The sequence below is a fragment of the Salvia splendens genome, chromosome 16 (genome assembly GCF_004379255.2).
Source record: "Salvia splendens isolate huo1 chromosome 16, SspV2, whole genome shotgun sequence".
Classification (NCBI taxonomy): Eukaryota; Viridiplantae; Streptophyta; class Magnoliopsida; order Lamiales; family Lamiaceae; genus Salvia; species Salvia splendens.
Genome location: NC_056047.1, coordinates 4,128,696 through 4,153,483, shown reverse-complemented (window position 1 = coordinate 4,153,483; position 24,788 = coordinate 4,128,696). Strand labels below are relative to the sequence as shown.

The window sequence follows — 24,788 nt, the reverse complement described above, 5'->3', positions numbered from 1 at the left end:
CTACTTCTTTTGGAGTGCATGCTCATCACTGTACTAACTAATTTTGAGCAGCTCCTTCGCCCGCTTCATACGCTATCTTTGATTAATTGTTAATCACATCAATTAACATACACAAATAACGTGTGTTCAAAACTTTCATATTGTGAAAATTGTGACATCTATGCACTAAATTTAGAAGTTATTGTACGAAAATAAAATTTATGTGCATTCGAATTAAGTTTTCCGTCTCCTGAAATTTTCTGATATAACCAAATTTTCCAAACTCTAAATCAAATTAAAAGAAACAATTATCTATCAAATTCACGAATTTAATCAAATAAAATGACAAAGTAACAAGCAATAACTACAACTGCAAAATTTGATAATCAGTCTAAAATTAATGAATCTTCATTATGACTAGCAAAACTAAACACACTAAAAAAATAGAAGAAAGTCTTCAGCAACAACTATGGTATGCATGGTTATCCAAGCCCTCTAGCTCAAGTGGTTGAGGAGGGTGGCAAGGATGAGATTAATTTCCCCTGTGGGCCTAAACAAGGCTTGTTGCCTTGGGGCTTTGCAAGCTTACGGGTTGGACCTGGTTGAGGGAGGCTAGTTCGTGCGGCCACGAGGGCGGCTGAGGGTGGACAACTTACGGGTCCAGACCCGTCTGGGGGAGGCTATGCATGTTTTTTTGTCCTAATCTCATAACAAAGTGGCTTACATACATTCACAAAACGTAGTGCTTAAATTAAAAAAAATGAAAACAAATCTAGACCATAAGATCTATTATGAGATGGATGCATGAACTTAGATACTACATGCATGATTCAACATGTATATACACACATTGTATGTGTGTGTATAAATAGTGTATATAAACCACTATTGAGATTTCTTATTGAAGGAATTAAGAAATAGTAGTAGCATGTAGAAACAAATACAAATAATAGAGAATCACCGAATATGCAATTTATATATATAATACATGGGGTCAAAAAAATTGAAAAAGGTGAATGTAGGATTTAGTGAATAAGAAGTCCAGAACAACTTTAACAAAAAAAAAACTCAACATCATGAAAAACTATACTATATGTATAGTTATTATTAATAAAGGAGGCCTAAGCTTAGCGTTGGAAGTGTCATCAAACATTCAACCCCACCGACACAAGCATCTCACGAGTCACGACAACACACTTTTACATAAATTATTCAATTTTTTTCATAAATTTCTTGGATCCCTATCCCATATAGAACTAGTTAATTGATATTTTTTTATCAATCAACTAGTATCTGAAATTATTAGTTATTGATTTGATATCGGCTTTGGGTTGCATGTGTGATTGGTTATCAATACTAACCAATAACTGGTCGGTGTTTTTTAGCGTCAAAATTCTTGATCATTATCCCATATAGAGCTGGTTAATTGATATTTCAATTATCAATTAATCGGTATCTAAAGTTATTAATTATTTATTGAATTGATATTGGTTTTTGGAGTGGGTGCGAGATCAATCATCGATACTAACCAACAACTGATTGATGACACCAACGTAACAAAATTAACCGATTATTTAGTTAGTATTTTAAAAACATATATGCCCATTCTCACTAGTTGTAACCACTTCCCATTAGAAATGGGTCATTACCGTGGCCAGCCTACTAACTTCAACAAGAAAATTGCATTTCAAGCAATAAACCCGGTTCCCGACATACTTGTCTTGTCTCCAGTTTTGAATCCTGGTTCAGATCCAGATTAATTATTTAGTTCATAATTGAACCGGTCGATTTATCAGTGCTAATCATACTACTATACACGATTTTAATTACTATGCAATAGTTAATTACCTTATATTCTCTTATACCTTATAAGTATATTGTTAAGATTCAAATGCCTTATTCTTTTACTTAGATCCCAAATCAAAATATGAGATCCAAAATCCAATAATTAAAGACAGCGGCGCAATGGCCAATGAGCATTATATAGAATCGACTTTAATGTTAAGAGGTGCTATATTAATGCATATTATTTCACATTAAACCACATGTGCTAACCTAATCAATATACAGTAAGGAATTAGGCATTTTAGGTTATATATAAATGAAATTTAAATCAAGTTTAATGACACTCTTACTGTCATGTCATAAGCCAGAAAACGGTAATAAATTTATTGGATTAAATAAAGGGAAGTAGTGATAGATTTTGATGGATAAGAATCTATTTCGTGCATGAATTAGACAGGCTAGCACTAATAAACTCTTTTGATTACTGATTTGAAACAAGGCAGTGATGAAGATAAGAAGGAGTTGTTGGAGCTAACTCAATAATTATAGTTATCTAAAATCCTAATCTAATGATTAAAGGAACAATCTTTTCAAGCTTTTGTCCACCTAAGTATGTGGTTTAGTTTGTCTCAGTTTCTAAAAGGATATTTGGGTGAATATTTATATGCAAGTGTAACGGTCCTCTCTCTTTGTGTCTTGATGTTTGTCCTATTTCTGTGACTAATTGTATCTTAAATTCTTGATGATAAAAAAGGCCCATTAATTAATATGGACATCACGAATCTGAAGATGGGTTATAGTACCAACTAATAATTCTTACACGAAACAATTTAAACAAGTGGGTAAGTCCCAACTACCCAACCCACAAAAGAAAAAAAAAGTTAAATCAAATTTAATGGCCAATTAATCGAGAGACTTTTTACACAATTAGCGCTAATAATGGAGAATTTGAGATATACTGTGTGGTTATTTCGTTAAGTGAACTAGGAAAAATGACTACACCTAAAGCTAAGTGATGGAATTCTTTCGATTTAAGAAAATGATATATATTAAGTTAAAGTGAAGAAAATAAAGTAAGAAAAGTAAAGAGAGAATAAAATAAGAGATAGTGATTAAAGTAAAAAAATAGAGAATAAAATAAGAGAGAGTTGAAGTTTTGTTTTAGTCAAAAAGGGAAATTGATTACTTGTGGTGAAATAATTCAAAATGGAAAGTAGATCACTTGTGGTGAGACGGGGCAGTAATAAATGTCTCATTTTATTAGTACTAGCATGTCCATTTTATTTTGACTCCATTCGGCAACCGTTGTCAAATTAGTCAAAAGAGAAACATTTTTTTATCAAATAAGTTGCACTTCATTGTCACCAAATCCGCATTGCCTTATAAATCCATATACTTCACTGTGTTTGAAAATTCTGATCTATGATGCATTAAAGACTGACTATAATTGAGGTCACAAGTTCAAACCATGTCACTTGCTAGGAGACTTTCGACTTTAATCCGTAAATCATATCGAATATGATTAGTTAGATTCTGCTAAAAGCGGGTTCGGAACACATGTGGTAAAACTAAAAAAAAGGGCGACTATATTTTGAGTGATCGATAATCCGATTTACTATAGTTTAAAGCAATTGAACTACATTGTTGTTTTTTTTGTTAAAATATACTCCAATACTGTAATAAGCATATGATCATTATGACAACTACACATTTCCACCAATTCCATGTTACTGAAATATGAGCTTACAAAATCCTCAAAAGTAAAATAGATTTTCTAAAAACTTAATCCAATATGTATGCAGGTGAAGCTACAAATGCTAACTAACGATTTCCGTCAATTATTTAACGCGTTTTGGCGTAACAGTAACGACTTCTCACCCAAATTGAGTAAGCAATATAAACCCTAATTTTAAACCCTCACCCCCTGGCTTAATTTTCCCCCAAAAAATGGCATCTTTGTACAGAGCTTCAAATTCTCTAAAATCGCACAGGGTTCCGTTCAATCTACTCCATATTAACACGAAGCCTCTAAGATTCGACACAGCTGCACACCTGAATCCAATATTCGGCTGGACGCAATGTGCATTTTTCGCGTCGCAGTTTAGGGAAGATCCGAGCATAGACTTAAATCAGTTCCCATCCGACAGAATTCGCAACTTCTCGATAATTGCGCATGTTGACCATGGAAAATCAACGCTCGCCGACAGGCTTCTGGAGCTTACGGCAACTATTAGGAAGGGTCATGGGCAGCCTCAGTATTTAGATAAATTACAGGTTTCTTTTTAATTGAATAGATTAAGTGTCTTATTTTGATCTTCTGAATTGAATTGCCCTACGTTGAGGATTTTTGGTCTATCTGTTGGAATGAAGCGTATCATGTGTGTGATTGGAGAGGCGGTTATGCTGAAGCAATGATGGAAATGATTTGGGAATGTTGGTTTTCACAATGTAGATGATTATTGTTTTTTATTAACACTCGGAATTTAGATGGGAATGGTATTCCTTTCATGGTGGTGTGTATTCAATGGGTTGAATACTGAGGAGTGTTTTTGAGGCATAGTACTGCGTCTTAAACTCACTCCAAATGTGGTATCAACTATCAACTGAAATGAATAATTTGTACTAATTGTTTTTACCTTCTAATTACTTGAGGACCTTGCAATGGATTTCCATGCTGATGATTATGGGAAAAGATACATGATAATTAAATTCATTTCCATGTGGAAGTTTATTTTATGTTTTGTTTTCCACAACTTATTTCTCGAAATAATTTGGTCGTCCTAGGTAGAGAGAGAACGTGGAATAACCGTTAAGGCTCAGACAGCGACTATGTTTCATAGGCACAATTACCTTGGAACTGATGCAAATTTCTTACTAAACCTGATCGATACACCTGGACATGTGGATTTTAGCTATGAAGTCTCAAGATCTTTGGCAGCGTGCCAGGGCGTCCTCCTTGTTGTTGACGCAGCTCAAGGTGTCCAGGCACAAACAGTTGCAAATTTTTATCTTGCTTTTGAAGCAAACCTCACTGTAATTCCTGTTATTAACAAAATCGATCAGCCAACAGCTGACCCAGATCGAATTAAAGAGCAGCTGAAGTCTATTTTTGATCTTGATCCGAGTGAAGCTCTATTAACATCAGCAAAAACAGGTCAAGGTCTCGCGCAAGTCCTTCCTGCTGTGATAGAGCGAATACCTCCTCCTCCTGGAAAGAGCACTTCACCTCTACGCATGCTTTTACTGGACTCTTACTATGATGAATATAGAGGAGTTATCTGCCACGTTGCTGTTGTTGATGGTACTTTGAGGAAGGGTGATAAGATTTCCTCTGCTGCAACAGGCCAATCTTATGAAGTTTCTGACGTTGGGATCATGCACCCTGAACTCACTCAGACAGGAATCCTTTTAACAGGGCAAGTGGGATATGTTGTTAGTGGTATGCGGTCAACTCAAGAGGCACGAGTTGGAGATACTCTTTATCAGACTAAAAGCACTGTAGAGCCACTTCCAGGTAGCTTTTCCATGTAATTTGAAATAAATTATGATTATATGCTGCTGGTGAATTAGTTTTGATTTAGCTACATCGGATGCCTTGCTTCTATGATTATAATATTATCAACCATCATCAAGTGTATTTGTTTTAAGTTTTCTTTGCTTCCTGACACTGAAAGGTTTCAAGCCGGTAAAACATATGGTATTTTCGGGTCTATATCCAGCAGATGGATCGGATTTTGAAGCACTTAGTCATGCCATTGAAAGACTGACTTGCAACGATGCCAGTGTATCTGTTACAAAAGAGAGTAGTTCAGCACTTGGCTTGGGCTTCAGGTGAGGATAAGCCGCTGTTATTGTTAAAAGACAATATTTTCCATTTGATGATTCTAGTCTCCAACAGATGTGGTTTCTTGGGCTTACTTCACATGGATGTCTTTCATCAACGGCTTGAGCAGGTATATTCTGTTTCCCTCTGCAGTCTGCAATTGCATGCTTCAGAAGTAAACTAATGAGATATTTGTGATTTCAATTTTTATGTTTTATGCCTTCTGATTGATGTTCAATTCAAGGCTAAGAAATAAAACCTTTACTATCTAACACATTGTATGTGCTTTGACATATGATACTTTATTCTGCTACAACCAAAACAATGTCTTCATTTCCTGATTTATAAAAGGGCCTGCTTAGTTTTGTTATATACAAAGGATAAAATAGTTATCGTGCAGTACCTAAGTATAGTAAATGTTGTCTAGATCATGATCGTCTGTTTATTTATTTTTAAATAAGTTTTATTGAATAGGAACATGGAGCTCATGTGATTTCAACTGTTCCCACTGTGCCATATATATTTGAGTATTCTGATGGAAGGTGTGTGACTCATTTTCATCAGCATAGTTTATAATTTCCTTAGTCTTGAATAACGACTGATGGTTCTACCTGTTTCTAATAGCAAATTACAAGTCCAGAATCCTGCTATGTTGCCCTCAAATCCTAAAATTCGGGTAACAACTTGTTGGGAACCCACTGTAATAGCTACTATTATAATTCCTAGTGAGTAAGCTCTCAAGCCCTATAAGTTCTTGTGGATCTATCTTTCTATATCTAAGAGTCCATATTGACCTCAATCTTGACCAGTGTATGAAATGGAAAACAATTAACATGTGCTACTCTCAATGTTTTACTTTAAGGTATGTGGGAGCCATTATCACCCTTTGTTCTGAAAGGAGAGGCGAGCAGTTGGAGTACTCATTCATTGACAGGTGACTACTGCCAACAAATGGCTACTAGTTTAACAATGTAGTTCTTCCTCGAGTCCTAACCAGACAATTTCATTTATGATATTTTGTTACTGGTTGGAAAATTCTGATGCTCTTAAGAGTTGCTTGGAGTTACCTCAATAACTCGTGGTGTTTCCTAGGGTAGAATGGAATTTCCCTCTATAGGCTGTCTTTCAGAAAATTGTATAGAGGCATCAGAAAGTATTTTGGTAAATATATATTATGCCAATCTGAATGAGGCAGAGTTCTTTGGGACTTAATGTCCTGACTCAGTGAGGCATTTCCTAATGTTGAGATAGATGCTAAAATGTTGCATTTTTATGAATTATATGCATCATGATTCATGACAGTTCAACTCTGAGGTAGATCAGCAGGCAATGCTTTGGTTAATATAACATGTTTCCATCAGCTGGTCTTGTAGTAAATCCAATAACAATATCATTTGTTCTCAACCCAATTTGTTAATCTCAATATTATGCATTGCTCTTCTGGTTATTTATGGTTGCCTCCACCACGTGCAGTCAAAGAGCACTGATGAAGTATCGGTTACCGTTAAGGGAAATTGTTGTCGACTTTTACAATGAATTGAAGAGTTTAACTTCAGGATATGCGTCTTTTGATTACGAGGAAGCAGAGTAAGATTGCCATCGTCCCGTTCCCCATGCCCTTATATTTGCATGGTGTTGAATATCAGCAACTAATGTGGTGTATTGGAAATGTGTTCTTAATAGTTATCAGGCTGCAGATTTAGTGAAACTTGATATACTATTAAATGGACAACCAGTTGATGCTATGGCAACTATAGTCCATAGATCGAAGGCACAGCGTGTAGGTCGTGAACTTGTGGAGAAGCTGAAGAAGTTCATCGACAGGTGCATTGATTTAGTTTCAAGTTCCACAATTTATGTTTTATTCCCCTATGCAGACTGTTTTGATACTATTACTGCATTGAGCAGGCAAATGTTTGAGATAACCATACAAGCTGCTATCGGACAAAAGATTATTGCACGGGAGACGTAAGTATCTTCTGCAACCTGACATGATCGCAAACCTCATACATTATCTGGCGTTTGTTATTAAACTATGGTGCGAGCGCATTTTTGGGATATCCTGTCGTCCAATTCCACATTATGGTTACAACTTTCAGGGTCTCAGCCATGAGGAAGAATGTTCTTGCTAAATGTTATGGAGGCGATGCCACTCGGAAGAAGAAACTGTTGGAAAAGCAAAAGGAAGGAAAGAAGCGAATGAAACGCGTCGGCTCTGTTGATATACCCCAGGAGGCTTTTCATGAGCTGTTAAAGGGTTCATGAAATGCTATAATTACAACTGACCTATTTTTTACTTACTGAGAAGATGTTTATAGGCAGAGAATGCATGATCAAGACGGAAAAAATAGAGCCTTATACTGCTGTGAAGCAAATGGTAGTACAATACTCATATTCCTTGAGAGGTTTTTTTGTTGGAAATTTTGGGATTAAATAAATATGTACTAAAATTCTATAATCTAGTTAGACCATGTTTGATTCTTAATAATTCAAGATTTTCTTTGATGTCATTGTCAGTAAACCTTATTGACAACTATGCTGATAATCCACTCCAAATATTTTCCAATCCGAAATAAATATTTGGTGTAAATTATCAGCAGATTTAGTTTATTTCATCGCAACAAAAGTGGCGTATTGTTTTGTACATCATACAACAAAAAATTGATCAAAAGCCCCCATGCATCATGCTCACTAACAAAGCTAAAATCATCCCATATAAATAATGACATAAACCTTACCACTTTTATTCATTTCCCACATCAAACACCAACGTCCCTTTTCAATACTCCATTTGTTTCAAGAAAGAGTACTCGAATCAGCAGCCGCCAAATTCTCACCCTTTATCTCGCCGCCCATCTTCCCAACACTGCCGTTGGCCACCATGGTCGAGATCACACCTGCGATGGTAGACCGGAAACTCGGATCCGACGAGATCACCTTCGTCAGCGTCTCCGTTAGAGCCTGCTGAGAGGGGACCTGGTTAGGGTTTCCAAAGTAAGGCGGCTCAAACATTTTCTGTTGCAGCAAAGGATGGTAGCCACCGCCCCAAGAGGCGGGGAGGGTGTTGGAATCGACGGTCGAGAAGCTTAGGTTTGTGGTGGGGAATCTAGGGTTTGCCAGAGAGGCGGAGGGATATAGGTTGAAAGGAGTGTTTGAGGATGATGGATTGGTGATGAGGTCTAGGGTTATGGTGGGAGAGGTGTTTGATGAGGAGTTGGAGATGAGGTAGGGCTGAGGCTGTCCGTACAGATTGAGGGATGCTGACGGCTGAGAGGCGGAGGCGCCCGAGAGGAGCATGGAGGCGGCCGCAGAGGTGGTGGACGCCATCGCGGTGGCGGAGAGGGGGAGGGGGTGGTTGTGGGTGCCTTCGTAGGTTGTGATCAAGATTGATGTGTCTTCCATAAATCTCTGCACCTGAAAAATTGAAAAATTGTTACATTCACTATGCTATCATTTAAATTTATTAGAATTCAAAAAATAATGTGATTGTTTGATTTCTCTAGGTCCTAAAAAATCAAAAGGAGGGTACTATTTGTTGGATCTTAACATACCAAACAATGTTTTGTACACAAGTTTTTTTCAATTTATTGATATTTTTGGTTTTGGGTTGAACATGTTAGACTCAACATACCAATCTTCGATTTGAGCCTTTTACTTTATCGAAAATATGTCATACAAGTTTTCGCAATTAGTACCTGTTTTCTAACGGGGCACGTTGGAGAGATGGTGCAGCGATAATAAGCCCGCGGACACGGATTCCCCTTGGCTATTTTCTGCCCATATTTTCTCCATTGACACCCATCATTCATCTACAACAATCCCAGTATACTCACATCAAAAAAATAAAACACTAACATCAACAATATTTTAAATAAAAAAAGACTTTGTGAATGAAATACATACAGTTGGTGTATCGCATCTTGCTCTCACACAAACCCTTGCTCTCTTCCCACTCGTCTGAGAAATTTCACCATCCCCATTCCTCGCCGCCGCCGCCGCCTCACCGGCCAATCCCACCTTAACGAGACCGTTTCGCTCCGTGGAATGATCACTTGTCCCAAGTCGAAGAGACACCAGCTCTTGATCTCCATCATCTCCAATTTTCGGATCCAAATCACTCCCATTTTTCTTAAAATTTTGCTGAAAATCACTCACTTTCCTTTGCAGATCCTTGTAATCCACCTCGATCTTCTGCAGTAGGGTTTTCAACCTCATATTTTCTTCTCTCATCCCAACAACTTTACACCTCAAATCCTCCATTAGTGAGAGCAAATCTCAGTTTGTAAACAACCTAATAAGAAATTGTTATGTACAACTGACTTATATAACAAGTCTTTATCACAAAATATATAATTAATTTGATGATTAAATCTGAGTCCACATCTGCAGCCAGAGACTTCGAAATGTCAACTGCCCGCGTAGCTCATGCATGTTTTTAAATGTTTTTTTAATGAGAGTTGAAATTTAAGGATCATTTTGTTGCAAGTTAAGGTTAAATTATGGGGGAATATTGGACTTGGAAAATAAATAAAGGCTAGAGACAGATGGGGTTTGTGGACTTTGAAGACAACGGATAATACGGTGGTCTTATTCGTTTAATATTTTAATGATTAACTTTGTGTATTTATGGTTTTGAAATTCTAGTTTAGTGCAATATGTCTTTGAAGGATTCACATGATCGTCGGCTACAAAGGTAAACGTTTCTTTCGTTTTTAGTCAGCACTTTTCATGGGAGTTGAGCTGAAAATGTGGCTAAGTTTATATATTGCGTTTGATTCGTTACAATATTGGATAAGTCAAAATAGGGTTTTAATCATGGTATTATGGAGACTGGCCAAGATATATTGTTAGGATAAAATTTTTTAGAAAAAGACAATTGGGGAAGAGATAAGAATAGTCATTTAAAAAACTTTGGTCGTAAGTAAACATGCAATTGGATGACCCCATGTTGTATAACATGTATAGTATTTAAATATGTGTGTGTGTGTGGAATTGATTGAAGATTGATCATCACATATACGAGTTAATAAATGTTTATCTACGTGGTGTGCCCTATTTATCCTAGTAACAATAGGAAACATGTTGGTCCTAAAACATATGTTTGGAAATTTACAAATATAAACACGTGGCACTAATTGTACGTGATCATAGGCTGATTCACTTCCTTTCAGACTTCGTACTTAACAACTAGACGCAATAAAAGTGATAAAAGCTGTGAAATAAAAATATTGCCAGCTTTTTGGAGAATATTCAAAGATTAATTGTTCTTTTTTCACTGTTTGGCTAACAACTACAAAGACTAAGGATTTCAATAATGTCAACATCAAGTAAGATTATGGAGTGATTATTCTTAAAGTAGTTCGCTCTTAAATAGATCGAATGATCAATTTTCGAGTTCTTACCACTAAAGGAATTACACATTATTGCATCAAGAAGAAAATTTTGGTTGTCTGAAAATTAAGAAAAGGATCGAGTTCATTTAATAAAATGAGTTGTATTTGACTAATGATGATAAACTACATGGAGACTATGAAGCCATGTTGGGTTTAAAATATTAATTGCAACTGCTCAATTTTTGAAAGTTGAGATTTGGGTCGTACTTGATCAAGCAATATTATGTACTTAATATATTTAATCTAATAATTGGAAGCATGAAAATGTGTTTAGTAAAAATAAAAGGTGTTAATTTATTTTAGACAGACTGATTACGAGCAATTGACTTTGAAATGTGGTTATAATTTATAAGCGGTGGCAGCAATCTTAAATCGTGTACTAATTTAATTAATTTCACTAAGCTTATTGATGACTATCTTTTAATATATCAAGCCACCATGATGGAGACACAACCTGCCCATCATATTTTTAAATAACTTTCACATGTAATAAAAAAATAACTTTCATATATATATTGGGTCATGTTAGGTGAGATTTTTGGGCTTCATTGAAAACTAAATTGCATTTTCAGCCACTCATTTACAATTTTCGCGCGATGTCAACTACTGAGACATTATGTCAACTAGGGGGCATAATTGTCATTTTCGCGCGATGTCAACTACGGAGGCATTATGTCAACTACGATGCAAACAACAAACGTTACTTATGTCAACTACGATGTCAACAACAAACGTTATTTATGTCAACTACGATGTCAACAACAAATGTTATTTATGCCAACTATTATGTCAACAACAACATTTTACAAATAATTAATGTCAACAACAAATATTTTCATGTCAACGACCTATATTATTTATGTCAACAACAACGTTTTACATATAATTCATGTCAACAACAATGTTTTACATATAATTCATGTCAACAACATTTTTCATAAAATTTATGTCAACGACCTATATAATTCATGTCAACAACAAACGTTATTATGTCAACGAGCTATATAGTTCATGTCAAGAATAAGCATTTTCATATCAACGACCTATATAATTAATGTCAACAACAACGTTTTACATATAATTAATGTCAACAACAACATTTTACGTATAAATTATGTCAATAACAACATTTTACATATAATTGACATTGTATATATGTAGTTGACATGGATTATATATGTAATTGACATGGATTGTACATATAGTTGACATTACATGTGTGTAGTTGATATAAATTTTATATGTAGTTGACATGGATTATATATATAGTTGACATTGTTTTCGTACTCAACAACAAACATTTTCATGTCAACAACTTATATAATTTATGTACAATAATATTTTAGGCAATATCACAAACACCTTATCTACACAACTCACAAATTCCAGCAACACAATCAAATTAAAAAATGCATCCATATATTTCACAAATTAATCGTAATTGTTGGACGTCAAATAAATCGCCTTCTAAAATTCATCTACATATTTCACAAATTCATCTACAACTTCAAAGCGGGACCCACAAACCTAAAACCGAGAAGAAATATGAGAGATTTCGATTTGAATCAGAGACAAAATCGTGTGAATGCTGAGGAATCATTGAAATCCGAGAGAAATCTCACAGAAATCGCCCAAATCGCCAAACACAAGAGGGTGAAAGAAAGTGAAGAATTAAGGTGCTACTATGAGTTAGCACATCAACAGAGGCTTTAGATTGGGACGGAAGTAATGCCACGACGCTGAATTTGTCGTGAAGAGACTGGAGGCGTGAGCCGACGGCACGAGATCCGCCGTCGGAAGATGACCAGAGGCGATAGCGCCGCGGTGGAGCAAGCATGACGGTGGATCACAATCTCACGGCATACAGTAACAGCAACAGCGTGAAGAAGGCAGCGGCGGAGCAGCAATGTCAGTTCAGCGGCAATGATTGATGGATCGAACAGCGACGGGGCGGCGCTGAAGCCTTCGTGATTCGGGCAGAGACTGCGGCGGATTTGCAGCGGCGATGAGAGAAGAAGATAGGCGGAGAGCTGAGCCTTCGAGCTCGCCGACGGTGATGACGGAGTTCAGATCGGAGGGCATAGAGAGCGAGATTAGGCACATGTGATAGTCCAATTTATTTCGAGAAGAAGAGAGGGAGAGAAGGGAGTTGCTGCTCAAATATTAGGGAAAATGATGAAGAAGATTAATTTAAACATGAAATTATCATTATGCCCTATATGGTTGTGATCAATTGAGATTTTTAGCCTAATTGAGAATTGAGATGCATTATCAGCCACTCATTTTTATTAAATGAGTAGTCCTGAATTTGCCACATGGAAATATTTTTAGATTAATTAATTATGAAAGGGTAGAAAGGTAATTTTATGGTACTTAAAATTCGAAGAACAACTCCCATCTCTTGCTCTCTGTTTCTCGATCTCTCTCTCCATCTCTGAGGCGTTCCTTCCATACACTGAGGAATCTCCGTACACAAAATTGCACCTCGAATTCGAGCCCCACTCATCTCATGATTGTATTCCTCCATCAGAGAGAGAATTGGAGATCAGAAAATACAGAAAATCGAGAAGAAGATGAAAATTGAAACCCTAGGTAGAATCTGAACGTCGTACAGACTGTGCAGCAGCTGCCTATCGAGATCGGTGAAACCGAATTTCTGACTAGTCTGGCGGCGGAGTACAAATTCGAAGACGTGGAGAAAGGATCGGAGTCTGATAAGCTCGATTCAGGCGGAATCGGAGGCGTGAGTGAATATTCGGCGCCGGAGATTGTCAGCGGCGCCGACGATTTGATGTGTAATAAGGAGAACGAGTGCGTTGCGGAGGCGAAATTGATGTTGAGTGCTGCTGAGATTAGTGATGGAGCGAATTTCGTGAAGCCGCCGACTTCTGCGAGGTTTAGTCACCGGAGAAATTTGAAAGCGAGCAACGAAGGTAATACTATACTAATCATACAATCATGAGAGAGAAGGAATCGGAGCTGCGACGGCGATCGACGCTCGAATTGGAGGATTTACTCTCTAGCTTTCTCAGACCTGGTCAATCCGACGTGGAATTCATCGTTTGCGTCGTGATCTACTTCATCCTCATCCGCAAAAATCAATATCACAAGTTGTTGACAAGCTGTTGACATTTTGCTATAATTTGTTGACATTTGATATGGAGACTATTGACATGAGTTGTATGATCATGATGCCAGAACATGTGTCAAATAAAAAAATTAAGATAAAATAGTTTTTATTTTTAAATTACAAGAATTGTTTTTGAGTTGTTGACACTTTATACAAGTCGTTGACAAGCTGTTGACATTTTATATACAGGCTATTGACATGCTGTTGACATTTTGCTATAAGTTGTTGACATTTGATGTGCAGGCTATTGACAAACTTTGAATTGTTTTTGCGTTGTTGACATTTCAACTTTTATTTTTCTGCTATTTCAGAAATGAAATGACGATAATACCCCCTAGTTGACATAATCTACTTGCAGTTGACATTTTGAAAATTTTGTGGACGAGTGGCTGAAAATGCATCTCAATTCTCAATTAAGCTAAAAAAATCGCAACCTAACAGGACCCTATATATAAATAAAATTGAGCTAGTAATTCCTTAAAAAAATGTTGAAGTGGTAATATTTTTAAATACCCCGGCATAATATATTCGAATATGAAGCATCTATCCAACATTAATAGCTTTTCCGCTTGATCATGAATAATAGTTCATGATCCCAAATTACAAATATGAATAAATTTTATATCATAAATCATAATTCATAATTCATATTTTTCCAAATTTAATTAAGAGGGATTATAATCATATATAAATGTTGGTCTTAAATTAAGTTATAATAAAGGGATTTAAATTTCAGAATTTATTACTGATAAGAACATCATATAGATAGTGAAACATTAATCACCGATGTGTATTGTGACACGTTTTGTCTATCAATGGGAACTCAATTTAATTGACAGTAGAGACCATTTATGACATGGCTTCCACAATTTTCAATTCTGCACCAAGAGTATAATTATGAGTTCATATAGGACTATTTATGTGCATTCCAACAAAGGATTTCTAAAGTCATGATTAGATATATTGACGTGCCAATTACCCTTTTGTTTGTATTATTACTATTGTTCGAGTGTTTTAAATTTTTATAAAATATGTTTGATGTTGAATTGTCATTTCCACATATCTTATTAAGTCAAATTCAATCATAGCAAAAAACAAAATTATCATAATACAGTATCATTGAATAATTGTCTGTGAACACACTAATTTTAATCATTGTCAAAATTACACGAAATTAACTTAGAAATATATGAATTTAAGTTTTTTCTAAATTTGTAGATAAAACTTACTCCCTCCATCCCCTAATAGGAGTCGCTCTTTGACCGGACACGGATTTTAAGAAATGTAAAGAAAAGTTGGTTGAAAAAGTTAGCGGAATGTTTGACCCACATTTTTATATTGGTTTTATAATAAAATGTGAGTGGAATGAGTTAGTGGAATGTGGGGCCTACTACCATTTATGAAAAAATGAAGAGTGACTCTTAATGGGGGACGACCCAAAATGGAAATTAGCGACTCTTATTCGGGGACGGAGGGAGTATTATCTAAATAAAAATAAGAAAAAAAATTATATTGTCTAAGTGTCACTACACATCTACATATTTTTATCTTTTTCTCTCATCCCACCATACATAAACACTACCGCCGCCACTCCGATCACTCACGGCCGACCACCGCCCACCAAACCGCGCCACCATCCCCTTCTCTCGTCTCTCCTATCACCTATGTCCCTTCCTATATTTGTATCTCAATATTGAACTAATTAAAATCATTTCATTAATAACGAAACACGACTGAATTGGTAATATGATTTCCTTCTAATTATTGATTGAGGTTCGGAGTATTTCTTATCCTACATTATACTTCAATTCTTAGATAGGAGAATATTTGTATTATACAATTGTTTCACAAGGAAAACCCAATTTTTTCACAAATTCTAGAATTTGGAAGTATGTAAGTAAATATATAAAAATAAGATTGGCTTTCATCCATATTAACACGATCTCTAACATCTATTAGAAAATAAAGCGTTGTTACCAAAGAATTTGAGGGGTGTGTTATTTTGTAACTCCCTCTTAAATTGCTAACTACAACTAAATTATATGCATTAGATCATTAAATTAAGGTATAAGATCATTCAGCCGCGAATATCAATGCGATACATAAAAAATGTCAATTAGGGGTATTAATGTCAATTAACAAAAAATTAGTTATAATCAACCTTTAAAAAATATCTCAAAACTTTAAATGATTATAACTCTCTCAATTTATATTATTTTTTTACATAAAATATATCAAATTAAAGATAATTTTATAAAGATTCTAACGAGATCTCACTTGCATATGTTCAGATGTCAAAATTTAAATTTTTTTTTGAATTTTCATAATTTTTACGTAACAGTTAAATGTAAATGTAAGTATCAAAATATGTCAATATAATATATATACAATGTCAATGTAAAATTGTGTTACATATTCAAGGAATCACGTTGATATTTTCAAAACACTATATTGACATTTTCATCCAAAACTCTAATTTGGTTTTTTTTTTATCTTTTTCAATTTAATTAATAAAAAAATAAAATTACACGTGGCAAATTTTAGATCACTAGATTTTTAAAATAATATGGTTTTAAATTAGTTGTGGTTAGCAACTAGAGAGTGAGTTAGCAATTTGATCACCCCAGGATTTTGATTTTAATATGTAATCCGTGCATTACATTTTACATTACGGTCGTTACATAATATTCGAAATCGAAAAACAAAGAGTCTCGAAAGTAAGTTTTACTTTATGCTAATACTATTTCGTCGAAAATTAGGACATGATATAGGTACTACTCCATTCAATTTCTCTATTTCTCACAACATAAAACCCTCCTTTTCCCGCAACACAAATTTTGATATTCAATAAATCTTGATTAATTTTTTTTGTTTAGATGAATTTCATACATTATTATCAATAATTGATTAAATTGCACAAAAAGTATAATATTACACTAACATATAAGTGAAAGATTAAGGCAAATTCTTTGTTGATGCACATAGAAATTACTCCCTCATGTGCATATAGAAACCTCTGTTTTCATCCTCTATAGTTGTCTGCCAATATTTACATAAAACTTTCCAAAAAAAAAGGGGGCGACATAAAATCTCACACACACACCCCCTTTCAAGAGAGAGAGGGGACAAAAAATGGACAAGAAAGGTGTACTACATTTGGAAATATATATCCTTAAGGAGATTGATTTTTACTTCCTTCTTTAAACCATCATCACTTCCTCACTATCTTAGGACCATTATATGCCACTCCTACAATCACATGATCATCTGGTTTTTCCATCTCCTTCAACCATGCAAACCTCTCCTCCTCCGACACGTCGCTGCCGCCCACTGTATATCAAACAATGACCAATTATTAATACATGACACAAACTTGTGTATATACAAATGCATGCATTCACTTCATTTAGAGTTTTTTAATCCCAAATGATGGTTTATTAGTCTTCACTTGTAAATATTAATCACAACTAGGATCTGGTTAGGAGGAATGGAAACAAAGTGGAAGTTTCCAAGATTCTATCTAATGTCAAAAGGGATCTTGCTTGGAAGCTTCCATGTGAAAGAAGAATACCAGGTTTTTGTACCTGAAATTTGGGGAAATGGCAGCTCTTGGTAGTACTGACAGTGACGGCCTTCGGGGTCGCAGTATGGAGGGCCAAGCACGTCGAGAACAGCGCACGCTGTCCTGGCAGTGAACCGGTGCATGTTGCCCCCATCGGCTGGATAGAGAATGGAGGTGTTGCAAGGTGGGGTGAGCTCCGAATTCACCTTGACCTTAGCCAGACATAGACCATTGTCGTCTGCAAGAAGATGGCATGTGAACACAGAGAATCGAAGGCAAATGAAGAGATACACAAGTACTGCACTTATTATGCTGTGGATGTAAAGATTCGTCTACAACGAAAGGTCTCACCTATCAAACACTGCACATAATTATTTACTACGGTCTGTTCGAAACAAGTCTAACAATCTCAGCAGTTGAAAAAAATGGAAACTACATTGGAAGACGGTGATCAACGTAGGGATATCGAAAGGGCTAAAAGAGCAACTAGAACGAGCATACAAACGGGACTAAGAGAGCGAAAAAAACGAGCACAAATAGGGATAGCTATGATAGCATAATCCCCTATTTTTTCAATAAGAACATATGTAATTCACAAGTGGGACCAACAAAGAAGCCATTAGTTTCAACAAGGACATACTTTTGGGATCCACAGCACTCATCGTTTTGCAATCATCCGCCTTGTCCGCCCAGTCAAGGGACCGGATATGCATTGTGCCAAACAGGAGCTTGCTGAAAACTGTCATTCCGGGATGGCTGTGAAGTGGAATGACAGTCTTCGGGGGCAAGCAGAAGATACCAATCTGCAATAACAAAGCAAGACGGTTCACTCAAATCACGTGCACTGGTGAAATCAAGAATTGACAAAGTGATTCTTCATTAAAAAACAAGAAACTTACTGAGAATTTGTCGCATTCATGGAGGCGCATATAAGTTATGATAGGCGTGCGTTCCTTGCTGAAACACGGCATATTTGGCCGCAAGCCTACATCTTCTTGAGTCATTCCATCTGCAGGGATCAAACACAATCGTTAAGACTTAGTAGAAACATTCAAAACCCGAGGATATGATATAAGCTTAGCAGTTTGTCAAAATAGGAACTACATTTTCACAATTCTTTATAGCCACAGCTAGTCAATCACATAAATTCATAATCACACTAGCAAACTGCACCAAAAACATAGCAACAACAAAACCATTTGACTGCATTAAGGAAAGAATAGATTTTGAAATGTGTTTTTGATTTATAAAGTTCACATTAGACATGATACAACTGAATTGCAATAGCTAAAAACCAGCAGCTCAACAACATGATGTGGATAAGTCACAAAGCATCAGCAAAGGGGGGTTTTGAAAACCTAACATTTATTTTATGCAAGAAAATAGTTCAATACCACAAGAGGGTAATAAAAAAATATAGTGATGCAAGAGCCTGTTTCTAAAACAGGGAACATGAAGCTTCACATGGGTGATTCTTACTTGATGATGTTTGGGTCACTAAACCTCGGATTTGCATTAATGGTTCGAGAAAGATTTGAACACACAAATTTCAAGGCACATGGCACCACTTATATAGCATAAATTTCAAGAGCCAAGCAGATGGCAAAAAAAGTAAATTGATCCCACAATTACGGAATCCACCATTTTCACAAGAAAAATGCAAAAAATGATAAACCAATCAGACAGTCATTATCGCCATATTTAGACACCACCACCCTCCAACAACATATGATTCAATTCCATCACAAAAGTACACCTTGTTTTCATGCTACATTCATAGCCTTCACCAACCAAATTATATGGAGTACTAAAAAAAAGTGTACTTGCAAAACCACTGGAAATTGTCCCACATTGACAAAAATCCCATGCCTAAACAGAGACTGCAAACATCAAGATTAATAATTTGAACCCCAACAAAAAACAAAGATATTACTACCAAACAAATGAAAATGAAAAGAGATTGATTTGAATTTTGAATACCCAAAACAGCAGCAAGTTTCTCGACATTCTCGGGCGAGGGAACAATGCCAGGCCCACAATCAGCAAAAACCTCCTTGCAAGTCTCATAAAGCTTCTGAACAGCAGGAATCCTCTTCTGCCGCCGCTTCCCCTTCCTCGATTCACTGCTCATTTTCCCCCTCCCGCCGCTCCCGTTCGGCTCAATCCTCATTTTCATGCAGGGTAAAGACTCGATCTTGGAAACAGAGTCAAAACAGAGCACTGAAATCGCGTGCCAAAAAAGATGAAACAAGGAGGAGAAAATCAAGAAAACGGAAAAGGGTCGTGCTCTTTTAGGAAGTTGTTGGGTATAATTGGAGTTGTGATATGATATTTCCTGGTTTAATACGAAAAACTATGCATTCAGCAGTCCCTGTACGAAAAGATTGACAGGAATGTAACGCATATCTGTATACATAGGTGAAGATCAAATTGTTTGGAGGAGGTGGGGTGGGTGGGGTGATTGGGGTATATATATATATCGATAGTTTGAGGAAGAAGTGAAGTGAAAACCGGGGGCTGGCCATACAATTCCAGTGGGCTGTACAGAAAAGCGGATTTTCTCTGTTTTCTTTCTTTTTTCTTTTTTTTCCAAGAAATTTGACTTTGCCTTATTTATACCCAATCTACTCCTTTTCTAAGCTAAACTCATTGATTTTGTTTTTTTTTTACATTTATTTATCGTTTTATAGTAGCCAAGAAAATTACTCTACAATTCTCTGATATAGGAATTAAATAATAGATGTATACATATTAAAATTGGATAAGTTAATTTGAATATTTTAGGTATCTAATGAATCATATCACACTATTCACACCTGATCTGTATATATTCAATTCTGAGATGAGTAAAGATATTTTTGATAAATTAAAATTTGCAAGAATGGACATTTTCTACTTTCTGTTTTTATCAAAGTAATAGATTGATTTCAAAAAAATAATACTAGTAATGGAATTTTTATTTATTTTGAGATTTGCAATATTTGGTGCTAATTTTCAAATTTTATGATAATTGCATTTTGATCCTTGTAATTTTTTACCCCTAAATGTAAGGTTTGCATGTTCAGGTTTTGGTGTGTTGAAATTTTAAGATCGATGGGTTAGATAAAAAGTTTTTCGATATATATTATGTGTCGTTGACTGCTATTGATATAAAGTTTTAATATACTGAGATAATCTCGTATCGTATCACGGGTGCAGTATCGTTTAACTGTCTTCGGATTTGTTGTACGGATATTATTCGTCTAAAAAGCATTTCGAGTAATTTAGGTATACGAATCTTGTCGGACTATACATAAAAACTTTTGTATAAAAAATGTCGATCATTTATATAACCGTTTTAGTATCTATATATATTTATCAATAATTGCCTTACCAATAATTGGAATTCTCATTTTTTTATCCCTAGTAGTATAATTATTAGTGCATCATAGTATTATTTATTCGCTATAATATATTTTTAAATATTTTATACTAAAAACTAGTAGAATATTATATTAGTACATTACTTATAATAGTTTTTACGAGTAGTAATTTCCATACATATGGAGTATAATATATGGAGTACTATGGAGTAATATTTTATTTTAGTTATTTATTTATGATATCGCCACCGTTCATTTTACATGACTTTGGATGAAACATTTTTGTTATTATTAATTATTAATTAAAGACTAAATAAATTCAAGAAATGTCGAAGAAAAAAAAAGACAAAAAGATCACGAATGAACTATATAAGAAAAATTAAAAATATTGACCGGAGTCTTTCTTCAAATTGAACTCTTATTTTGCAAGATAATAAATTACACATAGACAATTCTTAATTTATTTGTATAACTCACTCTACACGACAGCATATTAAATATAAATTAATAGGAGTAATATTTTATTTGTTCACCAACACACAATATTTGAGATGAGTCATTGATGTTTTGGAAAAAATGTCGTGTTGCAGTTTTCATGGGCATATTATGATCTCCAAGTATTAAAAAAGTAGTAGTATATTTTAGGCTTATTTTAAAATTTCAGTTAACTGTAATAGAATTTAAATAGAGTATAAATAGTTAGTAATTAACAGGAAATAGGGACTAAATTGAAAAGTTAATAAGCCACTAATTAGAGAAGAAGTGGTGAGAGACTAGAGAGTAGAGAGTACTAGACTTAAATTTGAACTCTATTTAAAAATAATAGTAACATTTATTTTAATTATACAGATCATAGTTGTAACGGAAAATTATACTTGTGTGAATCGTGTACGATCCTTCTCATCTTTTAATTTTTGTACGACCTTTTTTCATTTTCTCACCAACCTAAAACAACTTTACAATTTGTAACGTAAGTTTGGTAGGTTTATTTTGTAGTTATTATATAAAACATCAATGAATTTATCAAATAAAGTGCATTCTTTGCCAGGCACAGTTTGTTGCTAATGCAAACATGAATCTCGTGAGCTTGATTTCTGTAGTAGAAAGAATACAAATTATTTCAAATTCTGATCGCAGAGATATGATATTAATAATAATAATAATAATAATAATAATAATAATAATAATAATAATAATAATAATAATAATTTGGTGTTATGTGATTGAGGCAAATGCCATCAAATATGTCTCCATATTTATGTGAAAAAAAAATATTTTTTTTGGCTTTGTTAATAGTATTACTACTTATATCTGTGGATAATTATAGAGAATAAAGTGGGTGTGGAGGAACGTATTTAAAAGAATTTCTAGAAGAAATTGATAATACCGTGGTTTTGTTAGATTTTATAGAATGAAGTTGCATCCTTCACTCAAAGCTATTTACACTTTATTTTTGAAATTACATGGCACAATAATAGCGTCGTTTTGGTTTATGCTATAATACTTCTCAAAATGGATGCATAATTGTATTTGATCGAGCACGTATAGTTAGGATTTAAAGCGATATTTACCTTGAAATATATACATATTTAATTTATTTGGTTGAATGTGTTACTTTATAATTTCTTACTACGAAATTAAATTACACTTTCTAAAATACCCTTTTCTACTAGAAATGTGATGGTAGAACAAAGTCCAAAATTACTTTGCAATCCGATAAATATTTAATCTTTTTTTCAGGATACAGAGGAAATATAAAATTGAAAGTGGTCTACTAGACCTTTATTATATGGTGTTCAAAGTGTCTCTGTGCACATGATATAGTATTATTATGGTGTTTATTTTATAACGAATATGGTATTTGAATTATTTTTACTAACATTGAAATGCAATATTAAACAATTTAAACTTAAGTATAATATGTATTTTTTAATAAGCAAAGGTCGCACTATTAATGGTTGTATTTACTATTTACTTTGAGATACGGAATATGTTATTAATTTAAAATCGTACTCCATATCAGTATTGCATTATAAGGCCATCCGCAATGGCGCCTGGCGCACCGCCTAGCTGAGCGCCGGCGCTAGGCGGTCCATTGCAACCGCCCAGAGGATTTTGGAATTAAACACCGCCGAGTGCTCGGCGGTTTCGCGGCGCTAGGCGGTGCGCTGGGCGATCCGCTCGGCGCTATTGCAGCGCTCCGAATCGCCGAGCGCATCGCCCAGCGGTTTTTTAATTTTTTTTTATTTAATATTTTTTTATGTAACTCATTCTTGGTTTCTCTTTTATAGAGACATCCGTAAATATTTTATGTTCCACTTTCGATGTGGGACAAACTCATTCTTGGTTGTTTCTCTTTTATAGAGACATCCTTGAATGTTTTATGTTCCACTTTCGATACGGGACAAACTCATTCTTGGTAGTTTCTCTTTTATAGAGACATCCTTGAATGTTTTATGTTCCACTTTCGATGTGGGACAAACTCATTCTTGGTTGTTTCTCTTTTATAGAGACATCCTTAAATGTTTTATGTTCCACTTTCGACGTGGGACAACCTCTTTCTCTTTTATAGAGACATCCTTGAATGTTTTATATTCCACTTTCGATGTGGGACAAACTCATTAATGAGGATGTTGTAATGTTATTTTAATTTTAATGAAGTGTGTTTTTTTAATTAATGTACTTTTTAAATTTTAATATTATTATTGAATTTTCTCGTATCTGTGTGGTAAATTTAATTTCGTATTTTGTGCGATTGTTAATTATTTGTTTTATATAATTTTGAGTGATGTGGCTAGGCTATGGCTGAGTTATTTGCTTGTTTTGATGATGTGGCAGGAGGATTTTTAGTGTTGATGATGTGGCAGAAGGAGTTTGTGGCTAGGCTATTGCTGGGCTATTCCTATTGTGGATGGAATGATAAGTTCTCATGTTAAATTATCAGAAAGGCTAGATGCTTGCCTATTAGAGTTTGACTCTGTTACTCCTAATAAACTTATTTTAAGCTGTTTTTAGGCAACTAAACCCGTGTTTAAGATTCGTATACCAAATAGTAATTGGTTAGAAGATATGTAAACAATATTTTGATTAAAATATATTGTAATAATTTTTTTTAGTAATTACAGAGAGTATCCACCGGCAGGCCCAATAACTAATCGCCGCACTGATTTGTAGGCACCTCAAAGGTGGGACAAAACTGACGGATTCTGATTTGCAGGCACCTCAAGGGGGGACAAAACTGACTGATTTGTAACACCTCAAAGGTGGGGATCGATCTCGTAACCATTTGATTAAGAATGGACGAGTCTCATGCCACTCAACCACACTCTTTGAATTTTTGTAATCATTTCTTTAATAGTACATGTACACAATGTTTACTACTCCACTACAAAAGCATATAATGAGGAAAAGATATGGAAAGAATGGCATTGGCCTATTTACTTATTGTTTTAATTTCTGTAGCCCAAAATTTTAACTCAATTTAATTGGGACGATGGGGCATTATCATCATTGTCCTAGATCCTAATTTAATAACCTTTAATTATTCTAGTTTTTTTAAAGTAAATTCAATTGTCTGTTATTTAAATCATGATGGTGCATTTTACTTCGGCTCTCATTTTCATTGAATTGTTTGCTTCAAAATAAATATTCATATGAATTCATATTTAAGTGAACAAAAAAAATAATATTGGCCCGTTTCTTCTTCTAATATCTGGCATGGAAAAAGGTTTCACTATAAAAAAAATCATCATAG

General features: G+C 34.8%; 3 protein-coding genes across 3 annotated transcripts; 1 reads left to right on the top strand and 2 right to left on the bottom strand.

Annotated features, from left to right (window-relative positions):
* The first annotated feature begins 3,664 nt into the window (after positions 1–3,664).
* On the top strand, positions 3,665–8,097 carry LOC121769833 (translation factor GUF1 homolog, mitochondrial-like). The gene is made up of 11 exons (XM_042166596.1): positions 3,665–4,038; positions 4,549–5,278; positions 5,439–5,595; positions 5,663–5,717; positions 6,062–6,129; positions 6,212–6,316; positions 6,450–6,521; positions 7,061–7,174; positions 7,271–7,411; positions 7,496–7,555; positions 7,687–8,097. The coding sequence occupies exons 1-11, from the start codon at positions 3,712–3,714 to the stop codon at positions 7,850–7,852; spliced, it is 1,995 nt and encodes a 664-aa protein (XP_042022530.1). The 5' UTR covers positions 3,665–3,711; the 3' UTR covers positions 7,853–8,097.
* Positions 8,098–8,157: 60 nt separating this feature from the next.
* On the bottom strand, positions 8,158–9,855 carry LOC121769834 (probable WRKY transcription factor 72). The gene is made up of 3 exons (XM_042166597.1): positions 9,491–9,855; positions 9,283–9,396; positions 8,158–9,001 (listed from the first exon to the last, which is right to left on the bottom strand). Exons 1-3 carry the CDS (start codon positions 9,845–9,847, stop codon positions 8,384–8,386), a joined length of 1,089 nt encoding a protein of 362 aa, XP_042022531.1. The 5' UTR covers positions 9,848–9,855; the 3' UTR covers positions 8,158–8,383.
* A 7,199-nt stretch (positions 9,856–17,054) lies between these two features.
* Positions 17,055–20,126, bottom strand: LOC121770533 (plant cysteine oxidase 1-like). Its single transcript, XM_042167256.1, has 5 exons — positions 19,653–20,126; positions 18,572–18,681; positions 18,313–18,475; positions 17,695–17,910; positions 17,055–17,440 (listed from the first exon to the last, which is right to left on the bottom strand). The coding sequence occupies exons 1-5, from the start codon at positions 19,846–19,848 to the stop codon at positions 17,322–17,324; spliced, it is 804 nt and encodes a 267-aa protein (XP_042023190.1). The 5' UTR covers positions 19,849–20,126; the 3' UTR covers positions 17,055–17,321.
* Between the last annotated feature and the right edge of the window lie 4,662 nt (positions 20,127–24,788).

What these genes read in the sequence shown, in the direction of transcription:
- LOC121769834 (XM_042166597.1), bottom strand. Translation starts at nt 9,847, where the DNA reads ATGGAGGATTTGAGGTGTAAAGTTGTTGGGATGAGAGAAGAAAATATG. An exon ending in CAAGATGCGATACACCAACT is followed by an intron (nt 9,397 to 9,490) that starts GTATGTATTTCA and finishes GGATTGTTGTAG; the next exon opens with ATGAATGATGGGTGTCAATG. An exon ending in CGTGCCCCGTTAGAAAACAG is followed by an intron (nt 9,002 to 9,282) that starts GTACTAATTGCG and finishes TCAATTTTTCAG; the next exon opens with GTGCAGAGATTTATGGAAGA.
- LOC121769833 (XM_042166596.1), top strand. Translation starts at nt 3,712, where the DNA reads ATGGCATCTTTGTACAGAGCTTCAAATTCTCTAAAATCGCACAGGGTT. An exon ending in GAGTACTCATTCATTGACAG is followed by an intron (nt 6,522 to 7,060) that starts GTGACTACTGCC and finishes CACCACGTGCAG; the next exon opens with TCAAAGAGCACTGATGAAGT. An exon ending in CTGAAGAAGTTCATCGACAG is followed by an intron (nt 7,412 to 7,495) that starts GTGCATTGATTT and finishes TGCATTGAGCAG; the next exon opens with GCAAATGTTTGAGATAACCA.
- LOC121770533 (XM_042167256.1), bottom strand. Translation starts at nt 19,848, where the DNA reads ATGAAAATGAGGATTGAGCCGAACGGGAGCGGCGGGAGGGGGAAAATG. An exon ending in GAAACTTGCTGCTGTTTTGG is followed by an intron (nt 18,682 to 19,652) that starts GTATTCAAAATT and finishes TGATCCCTGCAG; the next exon opens with ATGGAATGACTCAAGAAGAT. An exon ending in ATGAATGCGACAAATTCTCA is followed by an intron (nt 18,476 to 18,571) that starts GTAAGTTTCTTG and finishes TTGTTATTGCAG; the next exon opens with ATTGGTATCTTCTGCTTGCC.